Raw genomic sequence first — 19882 nt, forward strand, 5'->3', positions numbered from 1 at the left:
TGTGTGTGTGTGTGTGTGTGACTGCGTGTGTGTGTGTGTGTTGTGTTGCTGTGTGTGTGTGTGCTGTGATGTGGTTGTGTGTGTGTGTGTGGTGTGTGTGTGGTGCGCGCGTGCTTGTGTTTCTCGAGTCACTATGTTAATAAAACCATGAACTTGATTGGCACTTATCCTAACTCATCCATTCCCGTAGGCCCACAATTTCAATTCAGACAACAAACTCTGAAACCTCCACAGTTTCAGGTCAACCCATTATGGCACCGTCAAACCGTCGAAGTCTAGGATTCTCCTCACAGCCAACCATATTCTATAGTTCACCAACCCAGCAAAACCACTGTTCACATTTTACGCTAGCAAATTGTCAGTTTAATGACATCAGTCGTGCAAGGATCACACCGCTATGGAACCATGCGACTGGGGTTATAGAGGATAGGAGAAAGAAGGCTACAGGGAGTTAGGGAGACAGAACCCCTTCAACCAACAACCCAAGGTGATTTGTAACAGGATTTCCCCATTTGACAAATTCTTTCCTACGTTTCCCTGATTAGCCATCAATAGGGTGGATTTGGGAATGATGTAAAACGTCTAACCACACTTCCAGCAGCCACCATTGGCTATATAACGATTGCAAAGCTTGAGCAGGCGCGGCCTCGAGACTCTAAGTCCTATTTGTCAAACAATTAGACATGATAATGTAGCTATAGTGGGCCGACCCCAAACACACAGTCACATACACAACATAACAAATATAGCCGCCTACGTGATCCAACATGCTGGACCAATCCAATCAAATATCAAAAATGCAGCAGCCAACACGGTTTTCTTTCTCCCTCTCCAATTAAAACAGCGTTTTAACTCTGGGCACTAATTAAAAACTTTGTCTGCTCTATAAATATGGAAACAACACCCTTATTGTGATAACAGGCCTATTCTAGCCTAGGCCTATGTAGGCTTAATGCATGCCTATTGGATACAGCCCTATTCTAGCTTAGCCTATGTAGGCTTAATGCAGCCCATTTTGATACAGCCCTATTCTGCTAGCCTATGAGGCTACCTCCGCCATTGTGATACAGCCGCTATTCTAGCCTAGGCCTCCTGTAGGCTAATGCAAGCTATTGTTGATACACCCTATTCTAGCCTAGCCTATGTATGCTAATGCAAGAACCCATTGTGGTAGGGAGAGTATTTATAAGCAGGTTTCATGTAATATCGGGAACACTCACATGACTTATTCAATAATTTGTTGTTCAGAATATTGGAAAATCGATATATCCTAGTGCGACGTGAAATGTTAGGGAGGATTCTGGTGAGCTTCTCAGGGATCTGATTTAGTTCCACTCTTAACCTTTCAGATGAGAGAGAAATGCATGGGAAGAGTTGGAGCAGATGTTGGCAGTGAGGGAATGGAATCTGGTAAGCAGTTGTTTTTTGGAATACCCATATTTCTGCTTTCATAAGACGACATTAACCATGAGCCGTTAAACAAAAAAAAAAAAAAAAATCAGGGCAATTGACGTTGCCAACACATCTCAGCTTGTTTATCTTAAAAAGACTATCTTCACTTAACGATGGATAATATACGCTTAGCTTCAAGCCTTATAGACTTATGTATGACAGAGCTTTACCTTGTCATTTTACCACATTTATTATAAAAACTTGTATTATATAATGTTCAACACCCTCATCATTCAAATTTACATGACTGTTTGTTTTAGACATTAGCTGTATCTTTAGATACGCTATCTTGGGAGCTTCACCTTGTAATTTACCAGAAATAATTATATTACAATGCCTGCATTAGAAAATGTCAACATCCTCACGCACATGACATTACTGGTGTCATGTTTAGAACAGGAAATGACAGACGTAACATGTTGACTCAATCAACGTTTTCCAGGGTACATTTTCAAGAAACCATCTCACCCACTGTTCGAAACAACTCTGAAAATGCATATCCAAATGTGCTCATGTTATGCCGCCCAAATTTAAAATCCTTCACTTTTTGCTTTACCGGAGTTTTACTAAATAAAAAGGAGAAAAACTAAAAGGAATCATGCTGACCCTGAAACTTTTCTCCAGAGTTCTTATGCTCTGTAATCCACACAAACGCTGGCATTTTGTTCATTTCTACACTCACCACTTTCTACCCTGATGGAGCACGGGGAAAAGAGAGGGCATGCCTGGAATTGGCTACCATTGTGTGGTGTGATGTGTGTAGTATGTGTTATGTGTGTGTGTGTGTGCACGCTCCAGGTGTGTTTTATACCAATGTGTTGTGTGCATGTATTTAGTTTGAGGCCAAAGGGGTTTTTCAAAATGACCAAAGATAATGAAGCCCACCAACTGCAAGACGTTTAAGAAGCTGTGCCGTAGTTGAATAAACAGGAGTTAATAGCCGATGCAGCAGTATAATAACTCAGTGATAGCAATATTAATGAAATTAGCCCATATTTTTCCATTTCGACCCCAGTCACAGCAGTAATTGGATGTGAAGCCTGCTCTCTAAATCCAAGCGTAACACAGTCAGGTGCCCAAGTGGACAAATATACTCTGCTGACACTATAGAAGTTCAAATGGCAAGATTTCAAGGAAATTCATGGCAGAAGATAGAGGGAAAGTAGAACTCACTAAATTGTAAGCTCCTAACAACCAGGACCCCCACTGTTGCTTGACATGCTTGCTCACTAGTTTTACTACCCCAGACATGATTACTGGAGAGTTTGAATGGCATGTTACTTCCTGTTAAACCAGCAGAGGTGCGTTGTTGATTGAACGGAAAACAAATAACCAGTTGCTTTGTTCGCTCTTGTCATCCCATGGGACTTGTCGGTGACCAGTAAGTGAAGCCCTCAGACAAAAGGTCAGTCTTGAACTGTCTCTTTAGCCTTGTAGAGATGTCTGAAGAGCAGCAGTTAGGTGTAGAAGCCATGAAATCAGCACCATCTAGTGGCCCAAGTCAACAATTACACAATACCCAACATAACTAGACCAAGGGTCTTCAACCCTTTATTCTTGCCAAGGGAACCCCCCAGGAAAGTGAACCTCCAAACACATTTTGTTAAGAGGCACTTGGCGTGAGTGCAGTTTCTCTGGACCGCCCGCAAAGCCTACTGCGTTCAGCCCCTCCCAGTATAGACTTACCGATCACTGTCCATTGGTTCTGAAATTGCAACGTCTGTGTGTCTGGGGCCTATCGATAGCTATCAGCCATGGTGCTAGTGCTTGTAGTTAAGGCCTATAGCTTTTCTACTGGATACACGTTTTGTTTTTATTGGGGTTCGTCCTGTTCTCATGTTAAAAGCCTGACATTTATGTTTCACTAAGTTAATAGGCCTACCAGTGTTGCAATGCTTGCTATTTAGAATGCTGACTGGTTGCAATTATGTATTTACTTGCTCTGGTAATTAAAGTAGGACATTCAAAACATTGCTAGATTGTAAAATGCATGTTCTATGCGCAAACAAACATACAATTCATTAAACCAATTTATGTTTTTAATAGGATACAACGGGTCCTGTTAGACCTATAGCCTACCTTTTGCCGTCCACACGTTCTCACGCAGCTTGGGTCGAAACGTTTTCGTGCTGCGTAAAAACCTGTCTATTAATTTCCAATGATCAAAACAATAGCTCTACTAGGGATTGTTTCATTAGGCAGAGCAATGGGTCTAGACCTACTAGCCTTAATCTATAGCTATATACAGTATTTAGCATGGATAGCCTAATAGTATCTACACACTGAAACTCGGACTCCACGCTGTGGGCTATCCGTCTCATCACTCTTTAGGCTTACCAATGTTCACAGAAGGGGGGGGGGGGGGGGGGGGGGGTCTTCTGGCAGAGCCCGTTACCCTCACTAGAGGAACGGTCACTATTCGCAAGAAGTGGGGGAGCAATGGCCCACTCTTATAGCAGTGGCCACTCTCATAGCAGGGCCCGGCAGTGAAAGGTCTCACGTCTGGAGCTTGGCAACGCTGCTAGCTGCTGCATAAACTAGGCTACTAGCTTCCACCTGGTGTTTTCGTTTTCGCTGCGTTTTGTTGCACCACTTGCCTTTTTGTTCATCCATCTTGAAACAACTGCACTCAGCTCTCCATCCGACTCCCGACCTGATTCACCTAACTGATAGAAAGAGGGAAAGAACCTAATAAGACCAGCAGAGGGAAGCACAGGGACAAGACATGATGATCAAAGACAAAACATGACAGTGTGTGTGTGTGTGTGTGTGTGTGTGTGTGTGTGTGTGTGTGTGTGTGTGAAGTAGAAATGGGTCTTTGAGTAAACCCAGGAGGGTTCATTACTGTGATCCATCTCTCTCTGATCCTACTGGTGCTTACGTTAAAACCGCATGACCTCTGTGTGGCTATTTTTTGTGTTTTTATGTGTGCCTGTGTTGTTATACAGTAGGTGTCTTCAGGGGAAGGTCTTTGTGTGTGAATGTGTGCATGTATGTTACTACATGTCAGAACATTCACAGCTTTCACAGTTTCTGCCAAATGTGCCAGACCTGGTTTGGAGCAGGGACAACATACTACTACTTTACATCAATCATAGACTGTAACAAATCCCAGTCAAGAACAGTACAGTACCTCCAGCTACAAGCCCCTCATCCTTAAATAATTATGGGTTTGGTTGATTCTCTAATTGGCTTGCCCTCTCCACTCTGCTCTTTTCTGTGGAGATTTAGGTGCAGTGGCATCTGTCCTAAATGCTTTGTCTGTTTGCCTGCCTGTCCCACTCTCTCTTCTGTGTAAGTGGAACTGAGCTGAGAGAAGCTGAAGTATGTCCATCTATTCAACATTATCCGAATTCTTGACCTGATAACCAGGCATTTACCTCTGTGTTACTCCATTCCAAAGACATGTTCACTGCTGTCTGTGATCTTCTCTAAACCATGTGATCCTAGAAGGCTGCTCTCAGTTTCAGGTTTTTTTCTCCAGTTGAAGATTTGCTGACAACCGGTCAGCTGTGATAGAAATACATATAAAAGATCTGTCTGAGATCCTGAAAGTCAATCTATTTATCTCATACCTTTTCTTAACTAATTCTACACTCTCAGAAATACATTTATCGAATTGTACTTAGAGGTACAAGCGCTTATCACGCTTGCCCTGTAAGGCACGTCCATTGTACCATTTGTTATAGGTATATAATTGTACCCTTGCAGTTTGAGCCAAAATGTACAAATTTGCCTTTTTAGGGTACTACCACATTGACAAAGTAGTTTTGAACTTTTATGTGGCAAAAAGGTACCTCTTCTCTATACCAAGTCCCTCGTGTACATGCCTCTCCACCTTCCCACTTCTTCTTCCCAATTTGGGGGTAGCCCCGACCAGGACTCGAACCTGGACCCAAGCTAACAGCTTAACCATTACGCCAAGAGGTCCGTCGTACCTCTTGACAAGGTCGCTCAGATTTGGGTTAATGACGCTACAATATAAATTACAGCACTTTATTGTCACATGCTCTTATGTAAGCTTTTATAAAGACTTCAGAACTGGCAGCGTAAATGCTCAAACTTGAACAAAAATAACCATAGACCACTTAAACTGGTACAGAACTAACCGAAAGCCACACCCCCACTGAGCTACGCCTCCAATGATTGTACCTTTCAAAATATTGGGTATAAAAATGTACCATTATAGTAAATGATTTGCACATTTACCCTAAAAGGCCCGAACTATACCATGTGAAATCATGTGTACCTCTGAAGGTACATTATATGTATTTTCATATGTTAGTACCCCAGGGAACAATACTGTGCCCTAACTGTACCCTTTGTTCTGAGAGTGTACAGTACCTGAAGTTAAAATATAAAGTGGAGCTCTAAGTTGTATTAAGGAAGTATTTCTATGTGATGTGAGGACACGTTTCTGAATCTAAATCACCAGTGACGGGGGCTGTCACTACAGTAACGACTTCTGACCACTCTTCTGTCAATGGCTTTTGTCATCCCAGACCGAGACAGTGTTTCACACTATCAAGGTGCTGAACTTTTCCCATAATCTTGACTGTTATGATTAGTGGGCTAAGCTTGCTGAATGGATAGTTTTGACTCCCCCAGAGGATCTTGTATAGCAGTGGGGATGCTCCACACTGGACCGGCTCCAACGTCTGGCCAAGGAAACGCATGACTCTCACTTCTAGAAAAATATTTGTTTACCTTTATTTAACTAGGCAAGTCAGTTAAGAACAAATTCTTATTTTCAATGACGGCCTAGGAACAGTGGGTTGACAACCTTGTTCAGGGGCAGAACAACAGATTTGTACCTTGTCAGCTTGGGGATTCAATCTTGCAACCTTTCGATTACTAGTCCAACGCTCTAACCAGAAGGCTACGCTGCCTCCCCCACAATAATAATAATAATAATGACTCTTACGTTATAGAAACAGCTACGATTACCAGATATATTTACAGTATACAAAATCGTATTCCAGTTTCTGTATCATCTCATTTTCCATCCTCTCTACTTCTTCAGTTACCCACCTGTGATTATGTGTCATGGAGCTTGTTGCTCATAATGTCTATATTTACGTCTTGTGGAATATTTTGTCTTTGAATGTAATGTGTTTAATAAGTGTGGAATTGCAGTTGGCTTTTTTTTGCCATGGTGTGTTTGTCGGAAGGCATACTTTCTGTTGATTTATTGTAGCATAGCTTTTATTTGGATATAGCACTTCGTTTTTGTATTCGTGTGTTTTGGCTCAAATGTGGCTGTGTGTGTTTAGTGTTTAGTCTTTTAGTTGAAATGAGTGTTAGCGTCTCCTTGTGTGTTAGGCTCTGTTTTCACTCGGTTGGCTGTGGCTTAGTAGAGCAGAGCTCCGGTCTTCCTGGGCTGTGGTGTCTGCTGCCTGTCTTTGTGACGTTAGACATGGCTCCATAATGGAGCTGGAGCTTTAGATTGAAGCTGGATGGTGTGTGTCTTACGTGTGTGCTGTTGTAGTCCTAGTCCATTGGATATGCCGCATCAGGGGTATCCCAGTGTTTGCTTATTTTCATACTCATCTTAGGCTACATGCCTTTGTGTGCATGAATTTCCTTCTAAAGCCACCCTTTATGTGGCTGCAAATGGTATGTGGGACTGTGTGTTCATGATTGTTTGCGCATGTTTTTCGGTTGTGCGTTTTCTTTGCCAAGGTGGATGGGTTTCTTTTCTTTGCCAAGGTGGATGGGTTACATTAGCAGGCTTTGTGTCTTGTTGTAGGGAGTCTTCCAAGCTTATGAATTGTGTATACCTGTCTTTATTGTGTTTGTGTTACGTAACAGATGGTCTTGTTCTAGGATTGTGTTTGTGTGTGTGTACTGTACACTGTATTTGGAAGCGTCTGCCTTTTATATCCACACAGTTTGAGCACAAAGAGTATGCACTTTCATCCTTTAGATTTAGATGCACAAGGATGTATGTGTGTGTTTATTTATCTTTCCATACACACTTCATCTATATGTCCTCAGACTCCCTTGTGTTGGCCGGTATGGTGCATTTGTACTTTAAACTTGGGTTTATGGGTGTGTTAGTTCTTATGCGTGTGTGTTTCTGTTTGTCAGTAAATCACATTACAGTAACAGGCTTTGACTTCGTCTACTGACTTCAAGACTAATATCTAGTCTGCCGTGCGGTCTGCATGTGTGCGTCTGCATACCGTATCTGTGTCACATTAACAGGCCTTGTCTTCGTGTTGATGTGTCTTCTAGGCTCATGTGGTTCAGCGCCGGCTTGGCCATCAGGACAGTAGTGTGAGCTCTGAGAGGTCGACCAGTCGAGCCCGGGGAATATGGTACTATGACTACAGAGTAAATATAATCTGAAACACACGCCGTGTACTTCAACACTTTCTCTCTACATGTCTCTATGGCAGCTCTATGTAGCCGTGGTTTATGTCCTTGCATCTCCTTGGGGATCTTCCCCTCATGGCTTCTTGAGTTCTCTGTACGACTTCTGTGCTGTCGTCGTTGTGATGTGGCAAGTCAGTGCAATTAGGTTTGGTGGTGTTTTGCAATACCGTGTATCTATTTTCACCGCTTTCCTCTCTTTACCTACTTGTATGTAGTACTTGTTTGTCTTCGTGTGTTTGGTGGACAATATTTGTGACTGTGAGTTTGCAAGAGTAACGTGGTGTCTTTATTGGTGCACATGTGTGCATTCTTCACCGTACGTGGCAACTCTGGATGTCTGTTTATGAACTGTTTATGAGTGTGTGCTGTCCTTTCTACCACTCTGTGTGTTTTTATGTCTGTCTATAATATGTATGTATGAGTGTGTTTGAGTAAAAGTGAAGAATGTATCAATATCTGACATTGACTGGTCCTTGTAGGGTAAGATATCTTTATTTATTTTAAGAAATCAAATCAAATCAAATCAAATTTTATTAGTCACATACACATGGTTAGCAGATGTTAATGCGAGTGTAGCGAAATGCTTGTGCTTCTAGTTCCGACAATGCAGTAATAACCAACAGTAATCTAACCTAACAATTCCACACTACTACCTTACACACACACACAAGTGTAAAGGGATAAAGAATATGTACATAAAGATATATGAATGAGTGGTGGTACAGAACGGCATGGCAGATGCAGTAGATGGTATAGAGTACGGTATATACGTATGAGATGAGTACTGTAGGGTATGTAAACAAAAGTGGCATAGTTTAAAGTGGCTAGTGGTACATGTATGCATAAAGATGGCAAGATGCAGTAGATGATATAGAGTACAGTTAAATATACTATGGAGATGGTAATTAGGTTGTGTAAACATTGTATTAAGTGGCATTGCTTAAAGTGGCTAGTGGTACATTTTTACATAATTTCCAATCAATTCCCATTTTTAAAGTGGCTGGAGTTGATCAGTATGTTGCAGCGGCCGCTAAATGTTTAGTGGTGGCTGTTTAACAGTCTGATGGCCTTGAGATAGAAGCTTTTTCAGTCTCTCCGTCCCTGCTTTGATGCACCTGACGTTGACCTCGCCTTCTGGATGTGTAGGCGGGGGTGAACAGGCAGTGGCCTGGGGTGGTTGTTGTCCCGTGATGTCTTTATATGGCCTTCCTGTGACATCGGTGTGTGGTCTGGTAGTGTGTCGAGGCAGGTAGTTTGCCCCTGTTGGCGAGACCTCACTACCCTCTGGGAGAGGCCTTTGCGGTTGTGGGGGAGCAGTTCGCCGTACCAGGCGTGATAAGCCGCACAGGGCTATGCTCATCGATTGTTGCATCTGTAGAGTTGTGAGCTGCTCTTCGTGAACAAAGCCGAATTTCTTTCAGCCTCCGTGAGGTTTGAGACGGCGCTGCTGCGCCTCTTCACCAACTGCCTGCGTCTGTGTGGGTGGCCAATTCAGTTTGTCCGTGATGCTTGTACACGAGGAACTTAAACTTATCACCTTCTCCATACTGTAACCCGGCGATTGTGGATAGGGGGTGCTCCCTCTGCCTGTTTCCTGAAGTCCACAATCATTTCTCCTTGCTTTTGTTGACGCTTGAGTGTGAGGTTATTTCCTGACACACACTCCGAGGGCCTACCTCCTCCCTGTAGGCCGTTCTCGTCGTTGTGTAATCAGCCTACCACGAGTGTCATCCGCAACTGAATGATATGCTTGGAGGTGCATGGACCACGCGTGGTGGCGTGGACAGGGAGTACGGAGGGCTTCAGAACGCACCCTTTGTGGGGCCCCAGTGCTTGGAGATAGGGTGGAGATGTTGTTACCTACCCTCACCACCTGGGGGCGGCCCGTCAGGAAGTCCAGGACCCAGTTGCACAGCGGCGGGTCGACGACCCAGGGTCCAGCTTCGATGCGGTTTGGAGGGTACTATTGTGGTTAAATGCTGAGCTGTATTGATGAACAGCATTCTCACATGGGTATTCCTCTTGTCCAGATGGGTTAGGGGCAGTGTGCAGTGTGGTTGCGATTGCGTCGTCTGTGGACCCATTGGGTCGGAGCAAATTGGGAGTGGGATCTAGGGGTGCCGGTAGGTGAGGTGATATGGGCCTTGACTAGTTCTCAAAGCACTTCATGATGACGGAAGTGAGTGCTACGGGCGGTAGTCGTTTAGCTCAGTTCCTTAGCTTTCTTGGAACAGAACCAATGGGGCCCTCTTGAAGCATTGTGGAACAGCAGACTGGGATAAGGATTGACTTGAATATTGTCCTAAACACACCAGCCAGCTGGTCTGCGCATGCTCTGAGGACGCGGCTGGGAATGCCGTCTGGGCCTGCAGCCTTGCGAGGGTTAACACGTTTAAATGTTTTACTCACCTCGGCTGCAGTGAAGGAGAGCCCCACTCACTGCAGTGTACACGTCTTTCCATCCACTCACCTTGAATCACATCATTTTTTCCCCTTCCAAATGGACGTAATCCATTACAATCCAGTAGAGGCCTGTATATGCACACACCCTCTGGAAACAAATGTAGCTTTTAGAAGAAATGGCCTTGGGAGAGCAGACAGGTTTTATGTACTGCACGTGTATAGCCTACACATGCACACACACAGCCTCAGCCATACACTACAGAGCACTGTGATAGCGCTGAGTGCGCCTGTTCTCTAGGAGTTTAGTAATCTGGAGAGACGCAAGCAGATAAACACAGCGATATGACACAGTATTAGATTCCTCCACAGATATGAGATTAAAGGCTTTCATTTCTTCTATCTCTGATCTCTCAACCCTCCTCTCTTCCACTGGCCGTGTCAATGGAGGAATGCTTGTGACACATGTACGTCACGCCATACTGCCACATGCCATGATTACACAGCATCACATCAATATGACACGAGAGGGACAGATACACACACTGATATGAGGGAAGGAAGGGGGAGAAGGAGGGAGGGAAGAGGGAGATGAACACGCACCAGACGGAGGGTGTGAGAGAATGAGGCGGGGAGCCGGCCATGCAAGGGAAGAAGAGGGGATCTGGAGAGGGAGGAAGAGAGAGAGGGCGGGGGGAACGTGAGTGATGGGAAGGGGGCATGCTGAGTGTAAATCACCATGTTTGGCTTGAGGATCTGATTACTGGATACAATTGACGCATTGACTTCACATGACGATTACAAATGAATAGACAGGGCTGGGATGCATTGCTTTAAATTGACCACATATTACAGACAGAGGGAGAGGGGGATGGAGAGAGAGGGAGGACATGAGAAGGAAAATCAATTGTGCCTCGTAGCGAGTCAGCACAAGCTGACATAAAATGTAATTCCAAAGATGTTCTGCAGTCATTTCCATTTCTTGGAAGATATGAAAACATAGGATAGGACATACATACGCACACACACGCACGCACGCACGCACGCACGCACACACACACGCACAAGCACACACAAGCACAAGCACAATCAAGAACGTTGATCGACCGCCTCTACCCTCAGACAATCAAGTTAAGAAACACACATTGAAGATCATAGATGCACTTATCAATCCATTTCAGAAACTGACTGAGGGGGAGGCGGCGGCTGGAGACGTTATCCTCAGCATTCTGCTCACATATGGCCCACTATATCCAACGTGTCAACAAAGCTGTGAAATCCTAGAACAAAATGGCCGAAGGCCGCAGAACGAAAATAGGAGCATAAACATGCTCAACACTCGCTGACAAGTCGGCGCGGGAACTCAGAGCTGCAGCAAGAGGCTTCGCATGTGAAAACATTCTACAAGTAGTATAATATTGGTTTCTTACAGGGGAACGTTGATTCCATGGCATCAGTCTTCCAAATGTCCGCCGTGAACTTACAGAAAAGAGAGTAGGGTCTAAGATGAGAAGGCAACTGAGACAGACAAGGTGAAAAATACATAGATAATTTACCTCTCAGGATATCCCTTAGTTACTGTAGGTCAGAATGAAATAATATAGAAATATTTCAGGGATCCCTACAAAGGTGGAACTGGTACTGTTCATGTGTATCAGATATGAATCCAATATATATTTATACTTCCTGTTTGACATGAATCAGAGATTTTTTTCAGCACTCGCGTGCGTAATGCATAGCTTTTGTGTGAGGGAGAGGAATGATATCTCAGTATTAACAGCTTATCTAACACATTGCCTGAGACTGAATACAAATACACACACAGTGTTAGCATTAGGCTGGCGAGACCTCAGCCTGGATACATCAGCCATACATCACTGAGGGAGAGAGGGAGTGGGGGGAAAGAGCAGCTTACACCACTTCCCACTGGGATCACACACAGCAGGAGATCAAAGGAGAGAGGGAGAGAAATATAGAGTTAAGACCGCAAGGTGAGAAAGAGGTAGAGAGAGAGGTATAGAAAGAGAGAGGTATAGAGAGAGAGAGGTAGAGAGAGGTACAGTTGAAGTCAGAAGTTTACATACACTTAGGTTGAAGTCATTAAAACTCATTTTTCAACCACTCCACAAATTTCTTGTTAACAAACTATAGTTTTGGCAAGTCGGTTAGGACATCTACTTTGTGCATGACACAAGTAATTTTTCCAACAATTGTTTAGAGACAGATTATTTCACTTATAATTCACTGTATCACAATTCTAGTGGGTCAGAAGTTAACATACACTAAGTTGACAGTGCCTTTAAACAGCTTGGAAATTTCCAGAAAATGATGTCATGGCATTAGAAGCTTCTGATAGGCTAATTGACATCATTTGAGTCAATTGGAGGTGGACCTGTGGATGTGTTTCATCAAATGATGTCACTTAGTTCTTTCAGAAGCTTCTAATGCATGACATCATTTTCTGGACATTTCCAAGCTGTTTAAAGGCACTGTCAACTTAGTGTATGGAAACTTCTGACCCACTGGAATTGTGATACAGTGAATTATAAGTGAAATAGTGTCATGAAATAGTGTCATGTGTCATGCACAAAGTAAGTGTCCTAACCGACTTGCCAAAACTATAGTTTGTTAACAAGAAATGTGTGGAGTGGTTGAAAAACAAGTTTTAATGACTCCAACCTAAGAGTATGTAACTTTCGACATCAACTGTACACTGTAAATGTTTTTGGCTAAGGTGTACGTAAACTTCCAAATTCAACTGTATAGAGAGAGAGAGATGTATATAGAAGATGTGAAAGAGAATAAAAGAGAGGGGGAGTGGTATAGAGGTAGAGAGAGATGTAATAGAGAGATGTAAAGAGGTAGAGAGAGAGGGGGAGTGGTATAGAGGTAGAGAGAAGATGTTATAGAGAGATGTAAAGAGGTAGAGAGAGGAGGGGGGAGTGGTATAGAGGTAGAGAGAGATGTATATAGAGAGATGTAAAGAGGTAGAGAGAGAGGGGGGAGTGGTATAGAGGTAGAGAGAGATGTATATAGAGAGTGTAAAGAGGTAGAGAGAGAGAGGGGGAGTGGTATAGAGGTAGAGAGAGATGTATATAGAGAGATGTAAAGGTAGAGAGAGAGGGGGATGGTATAGAGGTAGAGAGAGATGTATATGAGAGATGTAAAGAGGTAGAGAGAGAGAGGGGAGTGGTATAGAGGTAGAGAGGATGTATATAGAGGATGTAAAGAGGTAGAGAGAGAGGGGGAGTGGTATAGAGGTAGAGAGAGATGTATATAGAGAAGATGTAAAGAGGTAGAAGAGAGAGGGGGGAGTGGTATAGAGGTAGAGAGAGATGTATATAGAGAGATGTAAAGAGTAGAGAGAGAGGGGGAGTGGTATAGAGGTAGAGAGAGAGTATATAGAGAGATGTAAAGAGGTAGAAGAGAGAGGGGGAGTGTATAGAGGTAAGAGAGAGATGTATATAGAGAGATGTAAAGAGGTAGAGAGAGAGGGGGAGTGGTATAGAGGTAGAGAGAGATGTATATAGAGAGATTAAAGAGGTAGAAGAGAGAGGGGGAGTGGTATAGAGGTAGAGAGAGATGTATATAAGAGGATGTAAAGAGGTAGAGAGAGAGAGGGGGAGTGGTATAAGAGGTAGAGGAGATGTATATGAGAGATGTAAAGAGGTAGAGAGAGAGGGGGAGTGGTATAGAGGTAGAGAGAGATGTATATAGAGAGATGTAAAGAGGTAGAGAGAGAGAGGGGGGAGTGGTATAGAGGTAGAGAGAGATGTATATGAGAGATGTAAAGAGGTAGAGAGAGAGAGGGGAGTGGTATAGAGTAGAGAGAGTGTATATAGAGAGATGTAAAGAGGTAGAGAGAGAGGGGGGAATGGTATAGAGGTAGAGAGAGCGAAAGAGAGAGAGAGGGGAGAGTGATATAGAGGTAGAGAGAGATGTAAAGAGGTAGAGAGAGAGAGGGGGGAGTGGTATAGAGGTAGAGAGAGATGTATAATAGAGGAAGTGTAAAGAGGTAGAGGAGAGAGGGGGGAGTGGTATAGAGGTAGAGAGAGATGTATATAGAGAGATGTAAGAGGTAGAGAGAGAGAGGGGGGAGTGGTATAGAGGTAGAGAGAGATGTATATAGAGAGATGTAAAGAGGTAGAGAGAGAGAGGGGGGGAGTGGTATAGAGGTAGAGAGAGCGAAAGAGAGAGAGAGGGGAGAGTGATATAGAGGTAGAGAAAGATGGGGTATGCAACGGGCACAGTACATTTAGGCCCTTGGGGAATATTGATTGGAAAGAGAAGTAAAGAGCAGAGGAAAATGTATTCTATGTGGGAAGCAAATATAAGAGTTCTAGGCCTGTCTGATCAAATCTGAGGGACATTAATTTGTGAGAATACACCATACAAAAGGAAATGGGAGAAGATAAACCCGCAGGTCTGTCGAGTCTAAATTGTACAAGACATCCCGTACTGTAAGAAAAAGGACATATTGTATCAGTTTAATATAGCAATCTTACTTGAGAATTAACCTCCTACAGAATATGTATCATTGCATATGACTAGTGTGTGGGTGGTGGTGAGTAGGCATACTGTATGGAATTGTTATAATATATGTCCTCAAGGCAGAGATTGCATGCTGGACTACAGTACTAGGCAGCCATGTTACAATCTCCCTTTCTGTCTGATCATGGTGGCAGAGGTGAACACATCGCTGTTACAGAGGCCTCAGAAGTCAGTCAGCATGCAGGGATTTAGCCAGCGTGTGCTCTGCTATGGATAGCTACCAAACTCCTAGTGAGGGGGACGCTCACCAGTTTGTGCTGTCAGACATTTTTTGACTATCAGACAGTGGAATAGTGAGTAGTTTAGAAGAGTTTGCTGATTTTGAAGAATGACAACCAGACTGTAATAGACATTTCAGTGGGATCTATTCTAACTGAAGAAAAAACAAACATTTCTGTCCCTCTCGCTTCTCTCTCTCTCTATCTCTCTCTTTCTCTCTCTCTCTCTTTCTCTTACTGTTTGTCTTTGTCTCTATCTCTCTCTGTCTCTGTCTCTGTCTGTGCTCTCCTTCCCTCCAGGCGGATGCTGTCACCAGTTTCCTCCGTGCGGCCCGTTCAGGGAACCTTGACAAGGCTCTTGAACACATCAAGAATGGAATAGACATCAACACATCAAATCAGGTCCGTCAGAGAGTCCTCACACTGCCCAAGGTCACAGTCTGGTACACTGCCTCTGGACCACAGAGTTTGTCTCGTAAAACATTTATTACATCAGACTTTATTAAGATTAAATTATAGATGTATTTTTTATAGATGGCATTATTTGGTTTCGGCCAATCAGATCTATTAACAGTCAAGTCTAGCCTAGATAAACTGTATTTTCCAAGGATCTGTGTGTGTGTGTGTGTGTGTGTGTGTGTGTGTGTGTGTGTGTGTGTGTGTGTGTGTGTGTGGTGTGTGTGTGTTGGCGGTACAAAGTGTGTGTGTGTGTGTGTGTGTGTGTGTGTGTGTGTGTGTGTGTGGATGCATAACCATGTTCCCACATTGTCCCCTGTGTTCCTGTGTCCTAGCTGTGTTTACTGCGCACTAATGCCAGTCATTCACAACCTTAATGAGAAAATGTTAATAATTAGCCATACAGCCAGACCCTCTCTCGATTCCTCCCTGCTCCTCTCCTATCCTACCCTTTATCTGTTCCATTGCACCTTGTTGCATCATGACAGAAGCGCAACGCTTAAAGGTGTGCTGTGCAGAAATCACTTTGCCATTTCCTGGTTTCTAAAATTCTAATAGTTTGCCTAATATCCGTTTATGTGACAAAACAAGCATGTATAGTACAGAGAATCATTGTACCATCTAAACCACTGTGAAATATACTTTCCTTAACCAAAACACATGCATTTTCAGCTGTTTGAAGTTGGTGTACATAACCGAAAGTAAGACACAAAAATGAAACTTAAGAATGAGAAGCATAGAAATAGTGCAAAGGGAATAGATCTACCGCTTCCTAGACTAGCTTTCAATGAGAATGACAGATTTATAACAAAAAGTTCTATGTCAATTTGGTCAGGTGGCTGAAAAAGTTACATATTGTACTTTTAAATAACGTCAAATTCACATGTAAAGAATAGCTGAGGTGCATGCATTTTTTGTTTCTGACTCATCTCAAGTGGCAAGCTTTGTAACACATACGGTATGCCAGCCTATTTATGAGTGGAAGCTTAAGTGGAAGGGACTCAGTTGTTGTATTTTTCATTAGTAGTTTGGTGAATGGAAGGTAGTTCAGTTTGTACACAAGCACTGGCAGGGAGCGCATGCTCTGGCCAGCTCAGGGAATGCACACCCACTCTGTAAGCCTACAATCTGCTACTGCAACCCCTCAGCACCATTCACAGAAACAACCATGGCACCAAGCTGTCAATGTTGTGAAACTAATACCACTATCTCTACACCAAGTAATACTACCACTATAATAATGCCACTACTGGCTAAGGATCAGAGGTAGAGCTATGATACAAATGAGGATGCATGCTTTAGTGTGCCTTCAATGCACATGCTGCATGTGTGTATATGTGGGGATGTGACGTTGTAAAACATGTTTTCTATATGTGTTCAAGTTAGGATTGGGGTTGAAGTAGAGCAAATAGCTATGATAATTGTTGGAGCTACTGCTGCTGTTCTAGAAGTCAGGGTTTTATATGTGAAGTCAGTCTGTCAACCTGCCCCTGCCCGATCTACAAACCAGCAGACTCCTGCCAGCTCACACATACACGTGTGTGTGTACGTGCGTATGTGCGTGTGCATGCATGCGTGTGTTGCCCCCGTGTGTGTGTGTATGTGTGTCTCCCCTCAGTGTGTGCATGCACTGCAGATGTAGTACGTTATTCATATGAATTGGGTGACACTGCAGTATGAGGGCGGGACCAGTGTGGTATACAGAGTCTCCCTGTGGCCAGTCATGGTACTGCAGGCTGGCAGAGCAGAGACAGGCCCTGACTGTACTCTTAGTCTGTCTGATTCTGCAGCTATATGCCCTGACAGCCTGAGACAAACCCATGCTGTCTGCTTCCTTTGAGACCCGACTGTTTCAGTCTTAAGGTTGTTTATCTTCAGAAATCTTTTTGTTCTGCTTTGTAGCCACTGTGGGTTTTGAGTTTCTCTGCTTGTTATTTTTAGTATATTTACTGTTTAGGAATCCATGTGATGGATGGACTAAAAGACAGAAAGATTCTATTGGGGCTCATTCTGTTGGCTGATGATTTTGTCTGATGGTTATGTATGGTCAATACTGATCTTCACTGCTGTCTCTGCAGAATGGGCTCAATGGTTTGCATCTGGCCTCAAAAGAAGGCCACGTCAAGATGGTCCTGGGGCTACTACACGCAGGCATTGTCTTGGAGACCACCACTAAGGTACTACTCACACACTACTCACTGCTTACCATGACTCTACTCACATACCACAGATGCATAAGACCTACCTCTGCCTTATGCTTGAGATATTCACCAGCTATAACAGACTGTTTACAGACAGAATCCACTATATACAGTGCCTTCAAAAAGTATTCACACCCCTTGACTTTTTACGCATTTTGTTGTGTTACAGCCTGAATTTTAAATGTATTAAATTGAGACTTTTGTTCACTGTCCTACACACAATGTGGAATTATGTTTACATCTTTTTTTTAAACAAATTCATGAAAAAGTATTCAACCCCCTTTGTTAAGGCAAGTCTAAATAAGTTAACGAGTTAAACTGTGCTTAGCAAGTCACGTATTAAGTTGCATGGACTTGCATGGACTACTCTGTGTGCAATAACAGTGTTTAACATGTTTTTTTGAATGACTACCTCAACTCTGTACCCCACACACAATTATCTGTAAGGTCCCTGAGTCGAGTAGTGAATTTCAAACACAGACTCAACCACAATGTCTGCTTTAAAAACGCAGACATTGAATATCCCTTTGCGCATGGTGAAGTTATGAATTACACTTTGGATGGTGTATCAATACACCCTGTCACTACAAAGATACAGGCATCCTTCCTAACTCATTTACCGGAGTGGAAGGGAACCGGTCAGGGATTTCACCATGAGGCCAATGGTGACTTTTAAACAGTTACAGAGTTTATTGGGCGTGATAGGAGAAAACTGAGGATGGATCAACAACATTGTAGTTACTCCACAATACTAACTGAACTGACAGAGTGAAAAGAAGTAAGCCTGTACAGAATACAAATATTCCTAAACATGCATCCTGTTTGCAACAAGGCACTAAAGAAATACTGCAAAACAATGTGGCAAAGCAATTAACTTTTTCTTCTGTATACAAAGTGTTGTTTTGGGGGAAAATCCAATACATTACTTACCACTCCATATTTTCAAGCATAGTGGTGGCTGCATCATGTTATGGGTATTGCTTGTAATCTTTAAGGACTGTTGAGTTTTTCAGGATAAAAAATAAACGGAATGGAGCTAAGCACAGGCAAAATCCTAGAGGAAAACCTGATTCAGTCTGTTTTCCACCAGACACTGGGCAATGAATTCACCTTTCAGCAGGACAATAACCTAAAACACAAGGCCAAGAGTTGCTTACCAAATGTTCCAGAGTGGCTGAGTTACAGTTTTGACTTAAATCTGCTTGAAAATCTATGGCAAAACCTGAAAATGGTGTCTAGCAATGATCAGCAACCAATTTGACAGAGCTTGTAGAATTTTTTAAAGAATAAAGGTGAAATGTTGCACAATCCAGGTTTGGAAAGCTCTTAGAGACTCACCCAGAAAGACTCACAGCTGTAATCGCTGCTAAATGTGATTCTAACATGTATTGAATCAGGGGGTTTATTTTTCGTGAATTGTTTACAGATGTTAGCATTTTTCTTCGTCTTTAAATATTACAGAATATTTTGTGTAGATTGTTGACAAAAATAGGACATCAATCCATTTTAATAAAAACATTTAAATGTGGGAAAATCAAGGGGTGTGAATACTTATTCATCTCATTTGATAGGCCTATAAACGTATGTATCTAATTTAATCTATTCAATATCAATCTATTAAGTCATAAGTCAGTCCCTCCAGAATTCAGCGATTCTGCGATCACAATTTTTTTGCCAAATCAACAATTCTCGGCATATTATGCGAGGGCTTGCAAATTTGACCAATTACCGCTCTTTTTCCTCATAAAACAGTCTAATCATTGCAATATTATCGAATAAAACTGACCCATCACCGCAGTACAAAAAGAGGGCCTGTAACTTCAACTAATCACCGCAGATTTACCGCATAATATGGTTGAATCAATCGACACGCTAACAAACTTTTTCCTTTGTCAGCGCATTTTCACAACAAAATATCAGAATTGCCACAGCAAAATCAAGCCTTTTGCCTGCAAATATCCCCCAAAATCCCCACAAAATCCTGGAGGGACTGAAAAGTCATAACTCATTATTTCTGAGCGCTGTATCCTTATCAAAGCTTTGTAAGTAGAGATTTGGGTCATAAGGCTGAACTCAGACTGCTCTCTGCTCTGTCTCTCTCTCTCTGTGTGTGTTTGTGTGTCACCTCCAGAAAGGGAACACTGCCCTCCATATCGCTGCGTTGGCAGGCCAGGAGAAAGTGGTGGCTGAGCTCGTCAACTATGGAGCCAACGTCAATTCCCAGTC

General features: G+C 42.9%; 1 protein-coding gene across 1 annotated transcript in view; it reads left to right on the forward strand.

The window, feature by feature from the left end:
- LOC111963983 (ankyrin-1-like) overlaps positions 1–19882 on the forward strand; it is an 88532-nt gene that overhangs the window by 32754 nt on the left and 35896 nt on the right. Inside the window, 3 exon segments of the mRNA XM_070443582.1 lie at positions 15300–15401; positions 17534–17632; positions 19788–19879. Coding sequence (XP_070299683.1) covers positions 15300–15401; positions 17534–17632; positions 19788–19879 — 293 coding nt within the window.

The sequence above is a fragment of the Salvelinus sp. IW2-2015 genome, linkage group LG5, assembly GCF_002910315.2.
Source record: "Salvelinus sp. IW2-2015 linkage group LG5, ASM291031v2, whole genome shotgun sequence".
Taxonomy (NCBI): Eukaryota; Metazoa; Chordata; class Actinopteri; order Salmoniformes; family Salmonidae; genus Salvelinus; species Salvelinus sp. IW2-2015.